At 44.8% G+C, this 18,479-nt stretch overlaps 3 protein-coding genes across 3 annotated transcripts; all 3 read right to left on the reverse strand.

Moving 5' to 3' along the window:
* Positions 1-234: 234 nt before the first annotated feature.
* cyp11c1 (cytochrome P450, family 11, subfamily C, polypeptide 1) lies at positions 235-5,723 on the reverse strand. Its single transcript, XM_071912737.2, has 9 exons — positions 5,386-5,723; positions 4,994-5,149; positions 4,234-4,448; positions 2,309-2,512; positions 1,979-2,160; positions 1,700-1,866; positions 1,138-1,216; positions 687-932; positions 235-345 (listed from the first exon to the last, which is right to left on the reverse strand). The coding sequence occupies exons 1-9, from the start codon at positions 5,721-5,723 to the stop codon at positions 235-237; spliced, it is 1,698 nt and encodes a 565-aa protein (XP_071768838.2).
* Positions 5,724-7,011: 1,288 nt separating this feature from the next.
* Positions 7,012-8,251, reverse strand: LOC139922269 (complexin-3-like). Its single transcript, XM_071912738.1, has 3 exons — positions 7,989-8,251; positions 7,574-7,657; positions 7,012-7,236 (listed from the first exon to the last, which is right to left on the reverse strand). The coding sequence occupies exons 1-3, from the start codon at positions 8,220-8,222 to the stop codon at positions 7,012-7,014; spliced, it is 543 nt and encodes a 180-aa protein (XP_071768839.1). The 5' UTR covers positions 8,223-8,251.
* A 6,094-nt stretch (positions 8,252-14,345) lies between these two features.
* On the reverse strand, positions 14,346-18,193 carry clk2b (CDC-like kinase 2b). The gene is made up of 11 exons (XM_071912791.2): positions 18,113-18,193; positions 17,123-17,213; positions 16,962-17,028; positions 16,721-16,837; positions 16,378-16,544; positions 15,736-15,830; positions 15,237-15,366; positions 15,059-15,141; positions 14,857-14,936; positions 14,665-14,755; positions 14,346-14,547 (listed from the first exon to the last, which is right to left on the reverse strand). The coding sequence occupies exons 1-11, from the start codon at positions 18,176-18,178 to the stop codon at positions 14,365-14,367; spliced, it is 1,170 nt and encodes a 389-aa protein (XP_071768892.2). The 5' UTR covers positions 18,179-18,193; the 3' UTR covers positions 14,346-14,364.
* Positions 18,194-18,479: the final 286 nt, after the last annotated feature.

Consider the following 18,479-nt stretch of genomic DNA (forward strand, 5'->3'; position numbering starts at 1 on the left):
CCAATGAAGACCAAGATAACACGAGGAGGAAACAATGTTTTATTTGGCAGGATTATTAATAATTGGACTACATGCACGGTGTGTGACGCTGTTCAGAGGTTCAGTGACATTGAGAGTCATTGATAAATCTGGTTGATGTGTTAATTGACTGACTCAATGTAGATGGTGTGTTTGAACATGTCAATTAGGCTTAGACATAACTTGCTTGTGTGTGTGTGTGTGTGTGTGTGTGTGTCAGAGCGTGCTGAAAGTGATGCGTGGCGGAGTCTCAGGCTGGAGGATGAGGGTGTATGTGGTGCTGATATCCTCTGAAGACGACACGCTGAGACGGAAAGTCAGCAGGATCTAGACACAGAGGGAGGAGAGGAGAGGATGAAGGGAGGCAGAGGGAGGGAGGGGGAGATAGAGCCGTGGAGAAAGAGGGAGATGCAAGGAGTAAAGCAAATGTTAAGAGGGACCACCGTCGTGTTACTTAGCAGACACCGATCGTGCTCGTCCTTACATTCCTCCCCTCTTAAATCTGACTCTTTTCAACTCCAGCCCTCTGACAGACTTTCTTCTAACTCCCCTCTTTCTGTCAGCATCACCTCCTCTATCTCCAACCCCTCAATCCCCACCCTATCATCTTTTATCTCTGCCCTCCTCAAATGTTTTCTCCTCTTCTCTCTGTCTCCTATATCACTCACATGCATGAGAAAGAGCTGCATCTCGTTCTCAGCAATCCTCCTGCCGACGCACTGCCTCGCCCCGAACCCGAATGCCAGGGAGCGGAACGCTGTGCCCTCTCCTCCTCCTCCTCCTCCTCCTCCGCCTCCTCCTCCTCTTTCGGCCTCCTTTCTGCTACTACCCCACCGGCTGGGGTCAAAGCGCTGTGGTTCCTCAAACACCTCCCCACTCCTCCCCAGGGGGTACAGACACGCCTGGACCATGGTCTGGATTAGAGAAGGGACAGATGAACAGACAGATGAGTGGAGCATGGAGGCGGGTGGAGGTGAATATCGTGAAACGCAGCCAGCCACACTGAATCCGCACCTGAATGCTTTTGTGTGTATGTCAGAGTTTGCAGAAAGAGTATGTGTGTGTGTGTGTGTGTGTGTGTGTGTGTGTGTGTGCCACCTTTGCAGTCCGATCACTCACCCCAGCAGGTATGTGGTAGTTCTGGAGAACAATGTCTCTGACTGGATACCGCTGCACTGTGATTCCCACTGGGTATAACCTTTGATACACAAAAACACACACACACACAGCCACCAACGCACACACACACACACACACACACACACACACAAGCCCACATTCATATAGTCTAGCTTTTGCCATTGATTTATTGGGTCTCATTCAAAGCTCAACACAAACCTGCAAGATTACTAGTAATCAATTCCCATTTCAGGTATTCAGGGGGCGTTGCTGTTAAGATGAAAACACTCAGGTCAACATGGAGCCATGCTTTCAGACAGCTGTTCCCTACCGTAGTATGTAATTTTTTTCATGATACTCTATTGATCCCCAGAGGGAGAAATCTGTCCTTTCTCTTGCTTTCTCTTTCTCTTTTCTCATGGAAAAGAGTGACATGGTCTCCCTTGTCAGTACACCACCCTGCTGTCCTGATGATGAGTATGATTCAAGTACTGTTTTCTGTGACTTTATCTATCACCTCAGATTAGGCCATGTTCCACAGTGCAGCTGATGTTCTGTGTACCTGAGGGTCTCCTTGACTGTGCCTTTCAGTAGCGGCGCCCCCTGCAGGGCTTTCTGCAGGTCTCCTCCAGCCTGGGCCCAGGACGCCCTCACCTGCTGCCTGACCCGCTCCTGCACCTCCGGGTTACGGCCCAGCTCAAACAAGGCAAACTGCAGGGGCACCGCTGTCTAGAGAGAGGATGGGATGAGAGGTTACGGAGAATTAGTACGAGTAAAGTACACACTTGCATGCCAAGGAAGAGAAACGCAGACACACACAGATACACACACACACGCGCACCGTGTCGACCCCTCCAGCCATCAGCTCAGTGATGTTGGCTCTGATGAGATCCAAAGACAGCTGTCCTTTCTCCATCAGTTGGCCCAGAACCCCAGTGTAGCGGCCCTCTGCTGCCCCAGCCTTAGACCCTCCACCCTGGGAGGACGACAGGCGCTGGTACCCCCTCTGGATCCTCGCCTCCGCTGGGAGAAGGACAAGACAGGACCAGAGAGAGTCAGTTGAGATAGGAGTGAAGGAGAAGGAAGAATAAAGGAGGAAAGCAGTGTTAGACAGAGCGAAGAGTGTTGGATGGACCTTCTGAGTCCGATCAGTGCAGGTAATACGTCTCACCGTGGCTGAAGATATGGTCCCATGCAGTGGCATGCTGGTTCCACAGGGGAGCGCCGATGTGGAGCAGTAGGCGAGGGGGCAGGTAGAGGAGAGGAGGGGTGGTGGCCAGCATTCTCTCCACCGCCCAGATGAACTTCTGGGACTCCTGGGAGGGAGAAGAGGAGAAGAGGCCAATACGCTCCCCATAGAGCACATGGCAACTGGCTGCAGCGAGGGGTGGAGGGTGGGGGGGTGAGAGAGAACAAGATAGAGTTTGTTTCAAGGTGAGTTACCAGTTGAAATAAGTGACATCTACACTTACAAAATGAAAAATACCACAAAAATAAAGCAAATGACACTTTATTTTATGGGGCAGTCATTGTTTGACCAAATGGTAAAGTCTTTACAGTCTTCAGAAAGTCAATAATCGTCTTCAGGTTGATATTTTTTGTCTAAACAGTATATCGTTGTTGTCATGTCAAAACCTCATAACTGATGATGATGGTGATTTTTTTTTTTATTGCAAGTGAAGATGACAATTGACAACTTTCAGTCCTCTCCTACACACCCGTCTTTGGAGCATTCAGTTCTATTGTATCTAAAAACTCATAACTCCAATTTTGGTCATTTTCATGTTTTAACTTGAAGGATTACATGGCCCTCTATGGGTTGAACATATTCTATGACTTTTGGGTTATTGAAACCCTTTCAGAACTCATTGCATAAACTCAAAAATGCATGGTGGTCAAGCTAAAGGCAAGGTTGTTTTTCTTAGTTCCTAAGTAAAACATGGCCTTTTGGAGATACAAGTTTTTCAATAGAACTCCATATAACGAGTGACTGCATATTCTATTGGATGTCTCAGAGGAATCATCTCTCAACAGACAGCAGATCCACCAGACATCCATCAGCCATCAGACATGTTTGTGTTATATTAGCAACACATCAGTGACTGGGATAGAGTTTCTTGCTGGTCTATTCCTACCCCGGCTTAGCACCTGGCTTCTTGTGCTGTGGCCCATTAAGAGCAGACATTCACCGACATGACTCAAAGTCATCAACTCTCCCCCCTTTTCTCACGCTCACACACACGCACACACTCCTATACACACACATGGATGGATACAAGTATACGGACACACACAGGCCCACACTGACTCACACAAACATTCACACTTGTGAATGTTGCACGTTCCAGATAGGCACATGAAAGGAGCAGACCTGGTGAAAGAATGCTGAAGCTTTCCACATAATCTCAGGCTATGCTGATGTATCTATTTTTAAAGATATATATATATAAATACACTCCTTGACCTCCTTCATCTATATTATGTTAACGACGCATGTGCCGCAGGTTAAAATGTGGTTTGGTGCATATAAGAGGTGTGAATATTTGAAAATCAAAGGGACACGATAACAGGAGAGAGAAATGGAGAGAGAGAGAGAGAGGGAGAAAGAGAGAGAGGGCAAGGAACAAAAAAGAGTAAGAGATTGTTTTTTTGAACATTTTGAAGAGGTGCTATTCCTACTGAGCACACGATTCTTCTGACGTGAGAAGTTGTCACAGCTGACGTCAGCATGTATGACTCAACCCACTGAGACTGAATGGATGACTGTTAAGAGAGGGAAGTGACATTAATCCATACTCTCCCCCCTGCAGCAGCTCAAGGTCAATCACTATTGGATGAAAAAGAGATCTGACAGTTAAGAGGTGGGACATTCCTGTAGTGGCTGAGCAGTCGGTGACACCTTTGATAAGTCTGTAGTCTTCACTCAGTTTTCCTGTGAAGAGACAAAATTTTGAAACACACAGTAGACTGTCAACTCTATCTGTCTGTCTATCTGTCAACTTATGGAAAAAACAGGAATTCACATGTACTTTCACTGCACAATCATCACACACAAAAGAAATCACAGATCTCAAAAGGTCGGGGATGACCTCCGACCTTCCAGTGCGAAGCGGAAGAGGTCCGGACTGGGATCGATGGTCAGACTCCGCCTCCCCTCCGCCCCTCGTCCCTCCCTCTCCACTCTCGCCCGCAGCATTCGACAGAAATCCCCCGCGACCTCATCAAGGAGGGGAAGGAAGCGCTTTACGGCCGCACTCATCATCACCTCCTTGTTGAGCAGCAGACGGTCGGCTCGCCACTCTTCCCCGTTCCTGTGCAGAGAAGAGAAATGCTCAGTCCCAAATCGACCCGTTTCACTTCTGCTCATAGTGAACGACAGTATGACATAGATTAACCCCAAAGTTTAGTGAGATGATGATGATGCAACACACTCATACCAGGGTCAGGGCCATTCATGAATTGAATTGAGAATGCATGGTAATTTCCAATTCAAGTCCTGGATTTGGAGTTGGGATTGGAATTGCACCCAGTTCTAAGGAAACAGAATTGGAATTGAATTGGAATGACAGGAAACACAATTGAGTTCCATTGAATTCCATGAAATTCCACTTCTAATAGAGGTTGTCTTGACTTGGTGAACATTATAAATCAAACATTATGAATTAAATAAAAGATCAAATACTGTATGTATACGATTACATGTTATGCATCAAATACCACAAAAAAACATGGAATTTCACTGAATTAAATTCAACTTCCTGAAATTCCAATTCAATTCCAATTCAGTTTCCTGTATTTTTTTTTTTTTTTTTCAAACTCCAATTCCAACTCCACACAAGCAGACAATGGGACTGACTTGAGGAAGACTCCCTTGCTGTGCTGCCGTGTCTCTCGGTGTGTGGCCCAGGGCTGCAGGGTCATGCGTCGAGGGTGCAGGCCCTCGGAGTGGAACAGCTCGCTGATGTCAGACGGCAACATGATGTTCACACTGCTCTGGGTGCCCAGGCGCTCCCTTCACACACAGAGGCAGAAAGACTGTACTGTATAACCAATACACACTGCTGCCACAGATGCATACTATAAAACCTCCATGTTGCACGTAATTCTCTGTATTCTGGTGCCTGTGCTGCAGTTAGGGTGCCCAACTAATCCCAAGATGCAGCCTTATTTCTCTCAAACCTTTTTAAAAAACATATAGGCTTGTGACACTGTCCTTCTAGTATCATCCGCACTATCTCTCCCAGCTACCTGTAGATTGGGCCGAGGGTGTTGAAGGTCCTCTCCATGTGCTTATGGAGCAGCCGGAACCGATCTTCTCTCCAGAACTTCACCAGGTTGACCCAGCCGCTCCTCCCTGTGTGAGGGATCTCCTCAAAGCTCCGCACCCGTCCGTCCACAGCCCTCTTTTTAACTCCTGCACTGTCTTTGGCTGCTCCTTTTCTCTCCTCCACCTTTCCTCCTACCACCGTCCCCGTTGCCGACATACACAGAGGCCTTCGTGCTGCTACACCAAAAAGCGGATTGCTGGACCCACACATCCCCTGCTCACCGATACACGCAGCCAGCCGGACAGACATGCTCCACATGGTCTGACCAATGGGATGGAGTCTCAGGTCTCATCCAGAGCTGCGACACCCCTCAATCCCCTTCTCTGCAGGACCGGTTACCTCCCTCCCTCTGTCTCACCCCCCCCTAACCCTGACTGTCCTCCATCACTCTGATGAACAGATAAAGGTGATGATTTATGGATCTGAAGGTCAGAGTTCAAGAGAAACACAACATAGCCCAAATGTCAGGCTGATCCAGAACACACACTCATACACACACGCACACACACACACACACATATAAATGGCTGTACATATTTTGATAGTAAGTCCAGCTGGCCAAACAAGTCTTTATTTTTTTTTTGGTCAAATCTAATCAACAAAAAATAAAAAGGCTCAGAATGTCTGCTGGTTGGTTACCAAAATGTTCGTAGAGAACTGTCCAAGGTGCTTTGGTTGTATCTTGGCTTCTGTTTCATAGTATAAAAACTCTTGGTCAGTGTGAGACTATTTACACTCAACTACATTTCAAGTATTTACACTTCAGTATCAGGTCAATGCCAGCAAAGTTCCCCAGTTATCACAGCAAAACAACATGGTCAGAGGTTATTTACAAAGAAAAACACAACAGCAGAACAGCAAACAAATTGTTCAGTTAATCAGTTAATCATAAGTACATAAAAAGTATATTTCATCAAACATTTCCTTGTACTTGGATATGTGTTGCCCTGAGGTTCCTTGCTTGTGTATAGATCACCAAACTGGACCTATAGCTTTAGAGAGCTGAGACGCCCTGCAGCTAGAAACTAGCTACAGTAGATTCTAGTAAAATATAACAACAGCGTCTTATGACATAATGTCTTCTGTTCAGTTTGTAGCAACTTACATCATAAGTTAAAAAAATCTTACATCCCTTGTGAAAGAATAATCACAGATTAATGTAACAATGTGATGTTATTACATTATCTGGGAATTATCTGGGAATCACATTTTCAACCTATTTAAATGGTCATTTTATTACATTTTAACAACTTATTGCATTATCTGGCAGTTACTACAATATCAATTTCTACACAGCTCAGTATCTGAATGGAAGACAATAAAGCTAACTAACTTCAAACAGTCTAGTAAAGCAACACATACAGAACACATATAGTGTCTATTTGTTGTATAAATGTAAAGGTATTTAGGTAATAAACCAATACACAAACAAATATGAAAAGAAAACCCAAAGAACATGATTTCATTGTGACAACTGGGATGATTGACAGTTTGGAGTTTGGTGCTCTGTCTGATGACTCTGTGTGGCCTTGTGATCACATACTGGTCACATGACTTTACAAGGGTCCCCATTTGCTGGCATCGGGGTGGGTTTCTTGCTGTGTTTGCTCCCTGTGATCATCCCCACGTTGAAGCTGAGGCCTTGGAACGCCCTCAACAGGTTGTATCCATCGTCCTTGCTCTTGGTTTCGGGATGAATCATTTTAGCCAGCTCACGGGGGAGCAACACTTTCCCCCCGACAGACCTCAGGTGGTTGCTGTCCTTGGGGTTCTAATTATGGAGGAGAGATGGGAAGAAGAAGAGGGGTGAAAGGTTGAACATTTGACATGGAACGGTTTGCCAAAAAAAAAACATACTGAGTATCAATTTTAGCATGTGTTCCCTCTGAACTACATTCCAATACTTGACATTTATCTAACATACATTACTCATACACACACATAAACCAATGTACACTGAGGAGAAATAGAAATAGACCTGTAAAGTGACAGCCTGTGCAGATCCTAAAAATCAGACATTGTTATTTTGTTTTTGAAAGTTAAGGGAAAATACAGTCAGTGTCTGCCTCTTCTCTCTCTCTCTCTCTCTCACCCACGCTCACACAGACCTTGGACAGTTGGTATTTTCTCCTGAAGTGAGCTCTCATAGCTGCTCTCTCTGCATTCTTCTGAGCATTCATTGCTTCTCGCAGCTTTCTGTGAACACACAGCAAAATAAACACAATTTCACCAGACTTATCGCAGACACACATGAGCGGTCAGACTGAATTCAGCTAAACAGATATCCATCTCACAGCATAGGAGACTTGAATTAAGTTGGTTCACTTTAGTTGCCTGGTATAATGAAAGCAAACTGAAGCAGGCACTAACAGTGACTCAACACCATGGGAAAAGGTATTCTGCTAAGGACGATACATCCATCTTTATTCCATTCAGCATCCAACCATCTCAAGTGGTTTGTATGCCTCTATCCCACAAGCTAATGCAGTGGTGGCTGTGTGGGTTCAGACTGTGTGTGTCCACTTGCCTCTCCTTCTCCAGGTCGGCCTGGTAGGAGCAGACGACTGACGGGTCTTTGGCGTGTGGAGTTCGGACGGGTGGGCTCTTGGCCAACCTGCTGCATCCTCCTCTGCCTCCTCCACCTCTGCTCCTCTTGTTCCTGCGCCTGGCCAACACCTCCTTCTCCTTCACCCCCGACACACAGCTGGTCAGCTTCCTGATGGGCGCCCTCAGCGACTTCTTCACCGCAGAGTCCATGATGCACCGGGGCTCTGTCAGAATGGGATTGTCCGTGCCCCTACTTAGTTGCCAGATGCTGGGTGAATATATAATGGTATTCTCCTTCACTCATGTTCTGTTACTGTGATGAGGCTGCAGGACACGCACTCAAGTGTCTCAAGTGAAGCAGTCACCGCCAGGATCTGCGGCGGCGATAACTCAGAGGTTGAGACCTGCCAAGGACAAGGACGGACAGTCAGACACGGCTTATAAGACACAGACTCTGTAAACACACTCTCACACCTGCATACAAAGGTTACATACATAAATGAAATGTTTGTCATCTAGATTGATACCTGCAGAGAAAAGAGAAGTACAGACGGAGAGAGTGAGACAGAGACAGGACAGAAACCGCACAAGGACAGATAGTGAAGGTGACACTCAAACAAATCAGACAGGTTATTTATTCAGGCTATTCGTCACTGCTGCTTATCCAGACAGTAATCCAGACCTAAGTGAGGTTCACACAGCCCCACAGCCGTCCAGTCCGCTGTTTTCTTACCCAGGTGGCCACAGGAGGCCTAAGGCTCACAGCAAGAAATCCTTATTAAGCTCCAGCCAGATGGCCTCCACCGATATCCGACAACCAAGCTCCGCAAAGCTGTGAAATAAACCAGAGAAAGCAGGAAGAAATAAGAGAGGACTCTCCCGGAGACCGCCGCCCTGTGCTGTGTGCTGAGTTGCCCTCTCAGGAGAAAGTGACCGCTCTCCGTTCTGAGGATTTACTCCAGGTTTCAACCCTCGCTCCTTCTCCTCCCCCCCCCTATCCCCACCTTCCCCATACAGATTACGTCTTAAAGGACTTAATGAGGGGGAATCTCGTTAGCTGCGGCAGGAAATGCACCTGATGACTCACGTGTGTGTGAGGAAGACTGAAGAGACACTAGCTGACGTCATGTTGAGTGACAACACACACAGGTCTGATTGTGTGACAACATTGCCACTCGTGTTGCACAAAGTGTGTGATTGCATTTGATTACATAGTCACAATTTCCCCTATATGTGCTCTGTAAATATATGCTGCATTATCTTTGCTAAGGTAATCATTTTGTTTGGTATAGATCTTGACTTTAATTTATTCAGATTCCTTTTTTTATTTTTTTGCCATTTTTTTGCTTTTATTTACAAATCAGCAGTAGAGAGAGACAGGATAGATGGGGGGGGGGTGGGGGGACATGTGACAAAGGTCCCAGGATGGATTCAAACCCGGGACTTTGCAGGTACATGGTGCACATCTCAGCCGACTGGGCCACTAGAAACTAAACTTGCCATGAGTAATTTCTCGGGAACAGGACAAAACGGAGGGCAGCTAACCAGACAGAGAGCCGGGGCTTTGGGTTCGCTGGATATTGAGAGATGGAGAGATGAGAACAGACTGACGTGTGGAGAGAGGGAACGAGACAAAGAGACAGCTGGATGGGAGAGAGTCTGTCCTGAGACAGCAGTGTCTGTGTCGCAGGCAAGATAAGAGGAAAGCGTTGACAACCAGACCGAGAAATGAAGCTGAATATATTGTCTAAGAGAAAGAGACAGACTGACTCTTTGAGGTCACACCCAAAAAAAACACATTAGTCAATACTGAGGCCTTGGTAAAAGGGGTAGAGCAAGCTATCTCTGACATACAGCAAAGAAACCACTGCCAAATTTAGAAGTGTCCATTACATCTAGTCAGGTTGTGCTGATTTGTTGCCTCCAGCCTGAACTGTGTGTCCCATGTGAATGACCAGGGATCCACTGGTCATCTCCGGGACTCGAGGACAGATAGATTGAAAGAGAGAGGAGTGGTGGTGAGGAAGGGAGGGATGGAGATGACGAGGGAGGGAGGGAGGGAGTGAGAGCAGTGGCTGGCAGGGAAGGGCTGAGCTCTGCCTGTCCGTATTGGTTCATGTCGAGGCTGAGCGTGAGACGGGCAGAAATAGGAGCTGGCGTGACACAGCAAGTCTCCTTCACCAACTGTGTGTGTTCAGCAGCCAAGGAGACAGACAACTCACACGTTATTTAGTCACACACACACTCACAAACATAACCACCCTTACATGCAAAGACAGATTGAATGTGTTTTGCAGTGAGTATCTACAGTTTGTAATAGGCGTGAGTCATCATTTGGATAAATTGACAAAAATATGATTATTACTGCATTCCAACCAGAGAAGTAAAACTCGCCTCCTCTCATAGTTTCTTCCAGCATTGATTTCTCTTGGCACATTTGCCACGTTTAAACATCTAACTGTTTGTCTAACAGAGTGGACAAACATGACTCCCCATGGTGAGTGCTGTGCTCTGATACACTATGGCTTACTCTAATGCCCTATTTGGCATTGGCAGCACATAAACACACAAGGTCTGCCTTCTCAACACTTTAACCATCCCATTTAAACTCCCAGTCCCCTCTAGTCCTCCTATTCCTTCCCCTCCGCTGCCCAAGGGCCTTGATTTCTGACAGGTGAGGACACATTAATGCCTTAACGAGATCACCAAGAGAAGCCACGCCCCCTCTGGCACATGCTCAGCCACAGAGCTGGGATCAGTTTGCCATACCAACTGCAGACCTTTCTAACTGAAGGGAAGGAGGTTAAATTGGTCCTGCGTCAGTAGTGCGACTTCTCCAGAGCTGGCATGGATGTGGGAGAATGGGAAAAACAGAGGTAGTGCAAATTACTGACATAAGCAGCATAGTCCTATCTGATATATTCATATTCATTCCTCACATGCAAAGCTGGTTAATCTATTCTATCTTAGAAAACACTGAACATAAACCAAAATCAACAACTGTGAATGTTTATTGTACACAAAGCTAATCTTTCATGAGAAATGCATGGTTTGGAAAATTTGCTGCACTGGGTTTATGTTTGTGCTTGTATGTGTTTGTATGTGTGTGTGTGTGTGTGTGTGTGTGTGTGTGTATGTGTGTGTGAGTGTGTATGCAAGCCAGTGCTCCCATGCAGGCCCACTAGAAAGCCACTTAAAGGATTCCCAGGTGGATCAGTCCAACACGTGAAGGACAGCCATTGACACACATACACACACACACACACACACACGCAAACTCTAGGAGTGACTTCATCGATAAGCACATACAAAGGCAAGCTGCATATTACATACATGTCACTTTACAGCGTACACACTCACAGTCTGACAGACAAACTCAAAGGGTCAGAGACGGTCTGGGGTCGTCGCCTGCAGAGGCTTTCAGAATAAAAAGACAATCTAATGTTAGAGTGTTTAAGTAAATTACCATGACTCAGCTTGAGTCAGCACACGTGCTTCCCATGTGAGTATTACACACACACACGCACACACACACACATATATACAGGTGCATGTGTATGCCATGAATGCATGCAATCCAGAGACTAGGCATGCAAGCCAACGTTCAGAGGTAAACTCCACACATACAGATTTATCAAAAAGCATGAGTTCCTACTTCTGTCACTATTTGACCTCGTTTTGGCAACTTGGTGAGGTTGGTTTGAGTTTTTCTTTCCTTACTTGTGCATCATTGAAAGTTTTACTGTTTTGTGTTTGTCTTCCCACCTCTACTTGTTCCTTTTGTGCAACTACTACTTAATGCTAAACACTAAAAATACTAAATAAATAAATGTCTCATCATACGGTACATTATCATGATGACCTAAATACATCAAAACTGTAGAAGTTATTATTGCAGTAAATAAAGTTAATGTGACCATCAGGGGATTCATGTTTGTGTTATGTGAACAACTTTGAATAATTTCCATATTTAAAACTTGTGTCTCAACACAAATATGAAGACTCATTAAGTCACATAGAAAGACAATATGAGACAGAAAAAGATTTGTAACACAGAGATATTCAAGTTATCAAATGTGAGTCACTGAGCCTTTGTTTTGTTTGTCCTTGCTGTGGGTGCGTTGGTACAAAAAAATCAATAGGCTTACAGGATCAATATGACCTGGACTCCAACAAATCAAAATTCTTCACAAAATCATATTCTTCTTCAAATATTATTGTTTTCAAATATGATTGTATAAAGTGCAAAAGAAAAAAAACCCTAGGCCTTCTAGACCTAATCTATGTATCATAGAGACAGTTGTTGTTGTTGTTTTTGGACATCGTAAATATCAGAAGACAACATGAGCATATGTCATCAAAGTTCCCCCAAAAAATCAAAATGATATTACACACCCTGGTATTGGTGATTCAAATGTCAAATCAGCTAATTATTTATAAGATGCTTTTTTTCATGATGATGTGAAACTTGATGTGTTAAAATTCTTACTTCAGCTAAGCAACAGAGTAAGAAAAGAAATGGTTGTATGCCAAGCAATTGTGTTGATTTCAAATTAATTGGACTAAAAGTGTTTCTCTGCATTCAGTATCCTCATGAATAATCTGTTTAAATTCACCTGACTTCTGCTCAATCCAGTCAGTTTTAGGTTATTACATTACATATTAATGTGTAATATGCTGCAATAACTGGTGCTGATAACAGCCTACTCTAGCAACATGTTCAACTTACTAAATGTTTATATTTGTGAACATAACTTGAAAATCCTTGTGCATGTAACCTAAAGTGAGTTTTGAGTCTGTCTCATATAAAAGTCTAAATCTGAAATTTTGGCTGTCTTTGAATCCAGTTTAATGCTGTAGTATAGACGCTGGAGTTAGTAATATTCAGTATGGACTGGATTTCAACAGTAAGTATAAGGAAGCATCCAGTAAATGGACTGTAGTCTGAGCACATACAGAGAGAGAGAGACATGCTCTTACTTTCCTTCAACAAGTGTCTTCATTCTCACATATAAATCTGTGGTCTCTCTTTGTTGTAATTTTAGCTTCATTCATGCACACCAGCAACCTAAAATTGCCTTTTAAGAGTGGGATTATGTTTAGCAATGCCAAGGAAGAGGCACACACACACACACACACACACACACACACACCCTGCACATACACGCACACACTTATACACACATGCGTGCACACTCACACATAGAGGTGTATGTTTACACATCCACCCACAAATGTACACACACACACACACACACACACACACTTATGCACACACAGGCTTTTACACAAATGCATTCAAACTCACAAATACAGGTGCATGTATACACAACCACACACACACACACACGCACACACACACACGCGCGCACACACACACACACACACACACACACACACACACACACACACACACACACACACACACACACTCAGGAAGTAAGGTCTTATTCAGTCAGACACCCACACACTGACACTAAGTCTCTCAGCTCTGCCAAGGCTGAAGAAGGGAACTGGCGAGCGCACACACTCTCTCAGCCTTGTGACTATGCTCCCTGCTAAGCTGCACTCCATCAAGATCAGACTGCCTCCATGCCAAGGGAGGGCTGGAAGTCAATGGCAGCTATGTGAGGAGTGTGTGACGTGCGTGGACGGACCATTCACTGGGCTAGAGTCTTAAATCAAAACACAAGAGCAGAGGAGCTCAATTTATTAAATGGCTAATGAACTAATTCCATACAAAACATCATTACAAAAAGCAGATAAAAATTACAAAAAGATAGGCTACGATCATTTCTTTTTTTTCTCTTTTTTTTTGTGGCATTTATGTGGGTCAGAATTGGTGTTTATGAGATTGTTATCCTATTTTACGGTGACTCTGATACTGGCCAGAATTAATTTTCCTGTCTGTGTTTCATTGCAGATCAGCTCAGACTGGCTGGAGAGCCTGTCAATCAGTGACATCATACACTGCCGCTTTAAACATACAAACTGTACTTACACCTGTACTGTGCACAGTGTAACCAGAGAGATACGGAGAGGGATGGAGAGATAGACAGAGAGGAGGTAGACGGATAAAACTGTTTGTCTCTAGCAGTCATACCTGAAAGGGGATCATTTCAAAACGAGACCATTTAAAAAGAAAAAGTGACACCTATTCTTACAAAGTGATTGACAGCATAAAACTTATGCTACATGTTATAATGGTTCCTCTAAATTTTAGAGATACTGAATGATGGACTTCAGGTAAGGATTTTTTTTTCTTCAAAATGTATATATAGCATTTTGTAACAGAACCAACATCTATTGGCATGTGGGGGTCAGGCTTCAAGGGTCAAGTGGTTATTCGGGGTCATCTGCTGCTGTCACAGCTGTTCCTCCAGACTCGACTCCCTCCTGGACGATGAAGGGGCAGGAAGAAGGGATGATGCAGAGCAGAGGAGAGAGAGATGCGTTTCGCCGGCTCGTACTCCAGCATCCTCTCCAGCAGATCAAAGAACTGATGGTGTTCTGTTGTCTTCGACGACAAGTATCTCTGAAGAACCAGGGATCAAAAGATAAAACATATTGATTACCTCAGAGAAGTAATACACTGTGGAGCAGGGAGTGAACGTAGCTCACCCTTTAAAGATTTGCACTTGTCTTATCTCACCCTTAATGGTTTGCACTTGGTGTTAACGTAGCGTCCGGCCTTGGAGCTCTCATTCCAGTCTAGACGCCCACGGCAGAAATACCTTTGTTTCCTGGGAACAAAAGCAGATAGAGTGATAGAGTTTTGTCTGTTAAAGTATGCTTGTGTGTGTGTGTGTGTGTGTGTAAGTATGTGTGTTCACGCTAGTGTTACCTGCTCCTGTGGATCATTCTCTGGGGGATTGGTCCTTGTATTCTCTCCATCATGGCAAGATGCTCCTTATTGTCATGAGTCTAAACCAACACAGATACAGTAAACTTTACACAAGGTGAGACCAAGATGTTCATCACATAAGACCGTGGACATTCCTACTTTCCACATGCTGAAATTAAACTAGTATAAACTCGCATTCAACCTGATACAGCGTGAAGCCTTCATAGTATTCAAACAGGATGCAGCCAATACTCCAGACATCACAAGGCTGACTCCAACCCAACTCTACGAGAGAGAGGGAAAGGGACCGACACTTCAAAACTAAGCAGACAGGATTGACAGTCCCTGTTCAGCCTCCGGTCTAAATCAACATCGCTTACCCAGTATGACCTCTGGGGCGCGGTAGTGACGTGTAGAGATGACGGCAGAGTGGTGTTCGTGGTCAAAGGTGGCGCTGCCAAAGTCAACAAGTCGCACTGTGGTGTCCTTTACTCTCTTCTCATCACGCTTCTAAAGGAGGACAGACGGAGCAGCGACAGACAACGGTTTAAAAATGACAGAAGTTTCTCTTCTTGTCAAATAAAGGTGATTTTGAACAATATCTCCTCAAAGACCTCAATCATTTCCACGTTGAGGACAACAAACACAACCCTCAGTCTTCCTCTATGTGGACAAATATGCATGCATGTGTGCCTATAAAGGGGATGCATGTGGGAGGCTCAGAGGTTATGCAGAAAGACAAATTTGACGACCGTAAAGCAATCTCCCTCTTCATTCTGCATTAATCCCCGCTCATTGGACGTCCTCACTGATTTGCTTCACCCTCGAGGGTCCCACCCCTCATGCCCGTCTCTCCTTTTGCCTGCCATTCCTCCTAACCTTCTCAGCGTTGTATGTGAGGGTGTAGTCAGAGTTGACAAAGAGGATATTCTCTGGCTTCAGGTCTGTGTGAGTCAGCTTGTTGTCATGGAGAACTGCAGTGGAGACAGAGGGAGGGGGAGAGGAGAGAGACAGTGAGCATGGCAGACAGAGATTTAACAAGAGTAAGCCAACGCCCTCCTCTGGACAACTTAATCATTTGTCAAACAATTAGACATACTGGAAGATTTGTGAAGGAACATTAAAAGAAAGTTGTGCAGAAATGCAACCATCAGTGAAGCTGCAGGTATAAATAAAACTTTTGGACTGAACTGGCCTGTAACTGGCCAGTTACACACATTCACATGTACAACCAGAGCCAGTTGGCCACTGGGTTAAGTGCCTCGCTCAAGAGTGTTCCTCATTCACTTTCTTTACACAGATTGTTCATGGGGATTCAAATGGGCAACCTTCTGGTCAAAAGTCAGCTTCTCTAACCTTTAGGCTACAGCCATCCTCTAAAAACTAACTGGCCTGGTTGCTGCTACATTAATGGAACCGTACTGAATAATCTCATCATCGTATTGAATGATCATCACTGATCCATAAGTATATAAGCAAAAAAGTAAGTGGTATAGTCAGTGTGATGCATACTGGACTTACAGTTGACAGCATGGCAGATCTGGTAGGCCATGTGTCGGATCTGGTTAATTGGGTAGGGAAGGAAGCTGTTTGCTTTCAAGAAGTCAAAGGTGCTGAGGGACAGCAGCTCAAAAGAGATGCACACATGGCCGTAGTAGTTGAACCAGCCCAGCATCTGCACACACAGACTGACGGGGGGGAGGAAACAGAGAGAGAGGATTGGTACTTAGCTTGGCAAGGTAGAGAGGGAAAGAGTGGGGAAAATAAAGTGATGAGATGCACAAGACGGAAGGAGAGAAACATCATCACAAGGATGACTAAAACTGCTCAAGAGGCTTAACTCTAAATCACACACAGTACTCACTGTTTGTTGAGTGGGTCTTTCTCACTGATCTTCTCCAGTACATTGATTTCCAGTTTGGCTGCCTCTCTGTATTTCTCCAGGTTCTTAATGATCTTGAGAGCTGTGCGTGCCCCACCTCTGTGTGTGTAATTATTAGGTAGTAGAGGCTATACTGAATTGTTTTTTTGATCAGTAATAAGTGATTCCAGACTATACATGTTGTATATTGGTCCAAATTCCATTGTTAGATGAAGCTATTTACCTGCCATGGTCCAAACATTGTACCACCTTCCCAAAAGTTCCCTCACCTAAAGTGTTGACTATCTCATCTACAAGATAGACAGAGGTGAAAGAGAAAGAACAGAGTGAAGCAGCAGCATTGTTATGATGGGTGCAAAGACTTACACCTGAACTGAGACCTACATCTGTCTTGGAGGACGTCTCCACTTTTGTAGATCAGGTGGCCGTTCTCAGTGTCCCTCTTGTTCTTGCCTGGAGCCTCACTGCTGCTCCGCTGCAGCCAGAAATCAATCGAAAGTGTGACAGGTGAAGCAAAAAAGGGAAAAACCAGGTGGTGGATCATGCTGACTGTCCCTTTCTTCACTGTCCAATCAAAGACTGAGGTGGAGAATGCCTGATGCTGAGTGACATCTGACCTCACGACCTTTACAGAGTCGTCAGCTGGACTGACCCCTAGCTCTGATCAATGCATCCATACATACACACATATAAATGCGCATGCAGACACATACACACACTGACAGAACAGTGCTGTTATCCCATGGAAGAGCTCTCTCTTTCATGTATTATTACTTAAAAACTCCAGACTCAACCCCGCCACGTTGGCCATGATAAACATTCTCTAAAGAGCATGAGCTCATTTAATGAGGTTGATCCTAATGCCCTGAGCCTGTTCTAAAGGCGGTTAATAAGAAACGCCAAATGACTTCTTGGCCTCTGCGGAGGAGCTGAGGCTCTATTTCCATCCACATTCTGAGACTGTTATTAATATCAGAAGCCCAGCATGTGCTGAGGAGACGTTTACTGCAGGACAGGGGCTTACGGAGGATACAGTATATCTGGGGTACACAAAGTAGGGCTGCAAAATAGACCGTGCACCGAGGCACAGGCTCCAGCAAGTACTTACACACAAACATATACTTATAAACACACATGCACAAACACAGTCTGGAGTGTGATTTGTTGTTAGAAGAAACTTTATGTTGAGGATCTTTAAAATAAATATGAAATTAAATCATGCAACCAATAAGCAGAACTACAAAGTTCCACATTGATGTTTTCAGGTCAAAAGCCAAACAGTAAATGGGAGGACAGAATGAAGTATTAGAAGATAGAAATACACAAGAATAGATAAGAGAACACAAACACACACACACAGATGGAGATACTCACAGACAGGCAGAGGCAAATACAGTCCAGAAAACCCTTATACAGAGAATACAGCTCTGTCTTTCCCATTACGCAGAATTGCAGAGCCAGACAGAGAAGAGTGTGTGTGTGTGTGTGTGTGAGGACAGAAAGAGAAGATGATGGAGAGAGGGTGCAGTAAGGTTAGTGAGAGAGGAAGGAGAAGGAGAAGCAGAGGAAGAAGAGGATGAGAGGCGGAGTAGAAGTAGAAGAGAGGGGAACTGGGAGCTGAGGAGAGAGGACAGAGGAAGGGACGATACAATTTAGAGCAGTGACACAGAAAAACAAGCGAGGACACGGACTTGTGACACAGCAAAAAATAGCCGGGGAGGTAGTCAGCAGAAACCAAAAG

This window comes from Centroberyx gerrardi, chromosome 12, assembly GCF_048128805.1.
Source record: "Centroberyx gerrardi isolate f3 chromosome 12, fCenGer3.hap1.cur.20231027, whole genome shotgun sequence".
In the NCBI taxonomy this organism is placed as follows: Eukaryota; Metazoa; Chordata; class Actinopteri; order Beryciformes; family Berycidae; genus Centroberyx; species Centroberyx gerrardi.

What these genes read in the sequence shown, in the direction of transcription:
- cyp11c1 (XM_071912737.2), bottom strand. Translation starts at nt 5,723, where the DNA reads ATGTGGAGCATGTCTGTCCGGCTGGCTGCGTGTATCGGTGAGCAGGGG. An exon ending in GGACCATATCTTCAGCCACG is followed by an intron (nt 2,161 to 2,308) that starts GTGAGACGTATT and finishes TCCTTCTCCCAG; the next exon opens with CGGAGGCGAGGATCCAGAGG. An exon ending in TGGCTGGAGGGGTCGACACG is followed by an intron (nt 1,867 to 1,978) that starts GTGCGCGTGTGT and finishes TCCTCTCTCTAG; the next exon opens with ACAGCGGTGCCCCTGCAGTT.
- LOC139922269 (XM_071912738.1), bottom strand. Translation starts at nt 8,222, where the DNA reads ATGGACTCTGCGGTGAAGAAGTCGCTGAGGGCGCCCATCAGGAAGCTG. An exon ending in ACCTGGAGAAGGAGAGGCAA is followed by an intron (nt 7,658 to 7,988) that starts GTGGACACACAC and finishes GTTCACAGAAAG; the next exon opens with CTGCGAGAAGCAATGAATGC. An exon ending in GAAAATACCAACTGTCCAAG is followed by an intron (nt 7,237 to 7,573) that starts GTCTGTGTGAGC and finishes CTCCATAATTAG; the next exon opens with AACCCCAAGGACAGCAACCA.
- clk2b (XM_071912791.2), bottom strand. Translation starts at nt 18,178, where the DNA reads ATGGGAAAGACAGAGCTGTATTCTCTGTATAAGGGTTTTCTGGACTGT. An exon ending in AAAGACCCACTCAACAAACA is followed by an intron (nt 16,545 to 16,720) that starts GTGAGTACTGTG and finishes CCCCCCCGTCAG; the next exon opens with TCTGTGTGTGCAGATGCTGG. An exon ending in CCAAGTGCAAACCATTAAGG is followed by an intron (nt 14,548 to 14,664) that starts GTGAGATAAGAC and finishes CTGGTTCTTCAG; the next exon opens with AGATACTTGTCGTCGAAGAC.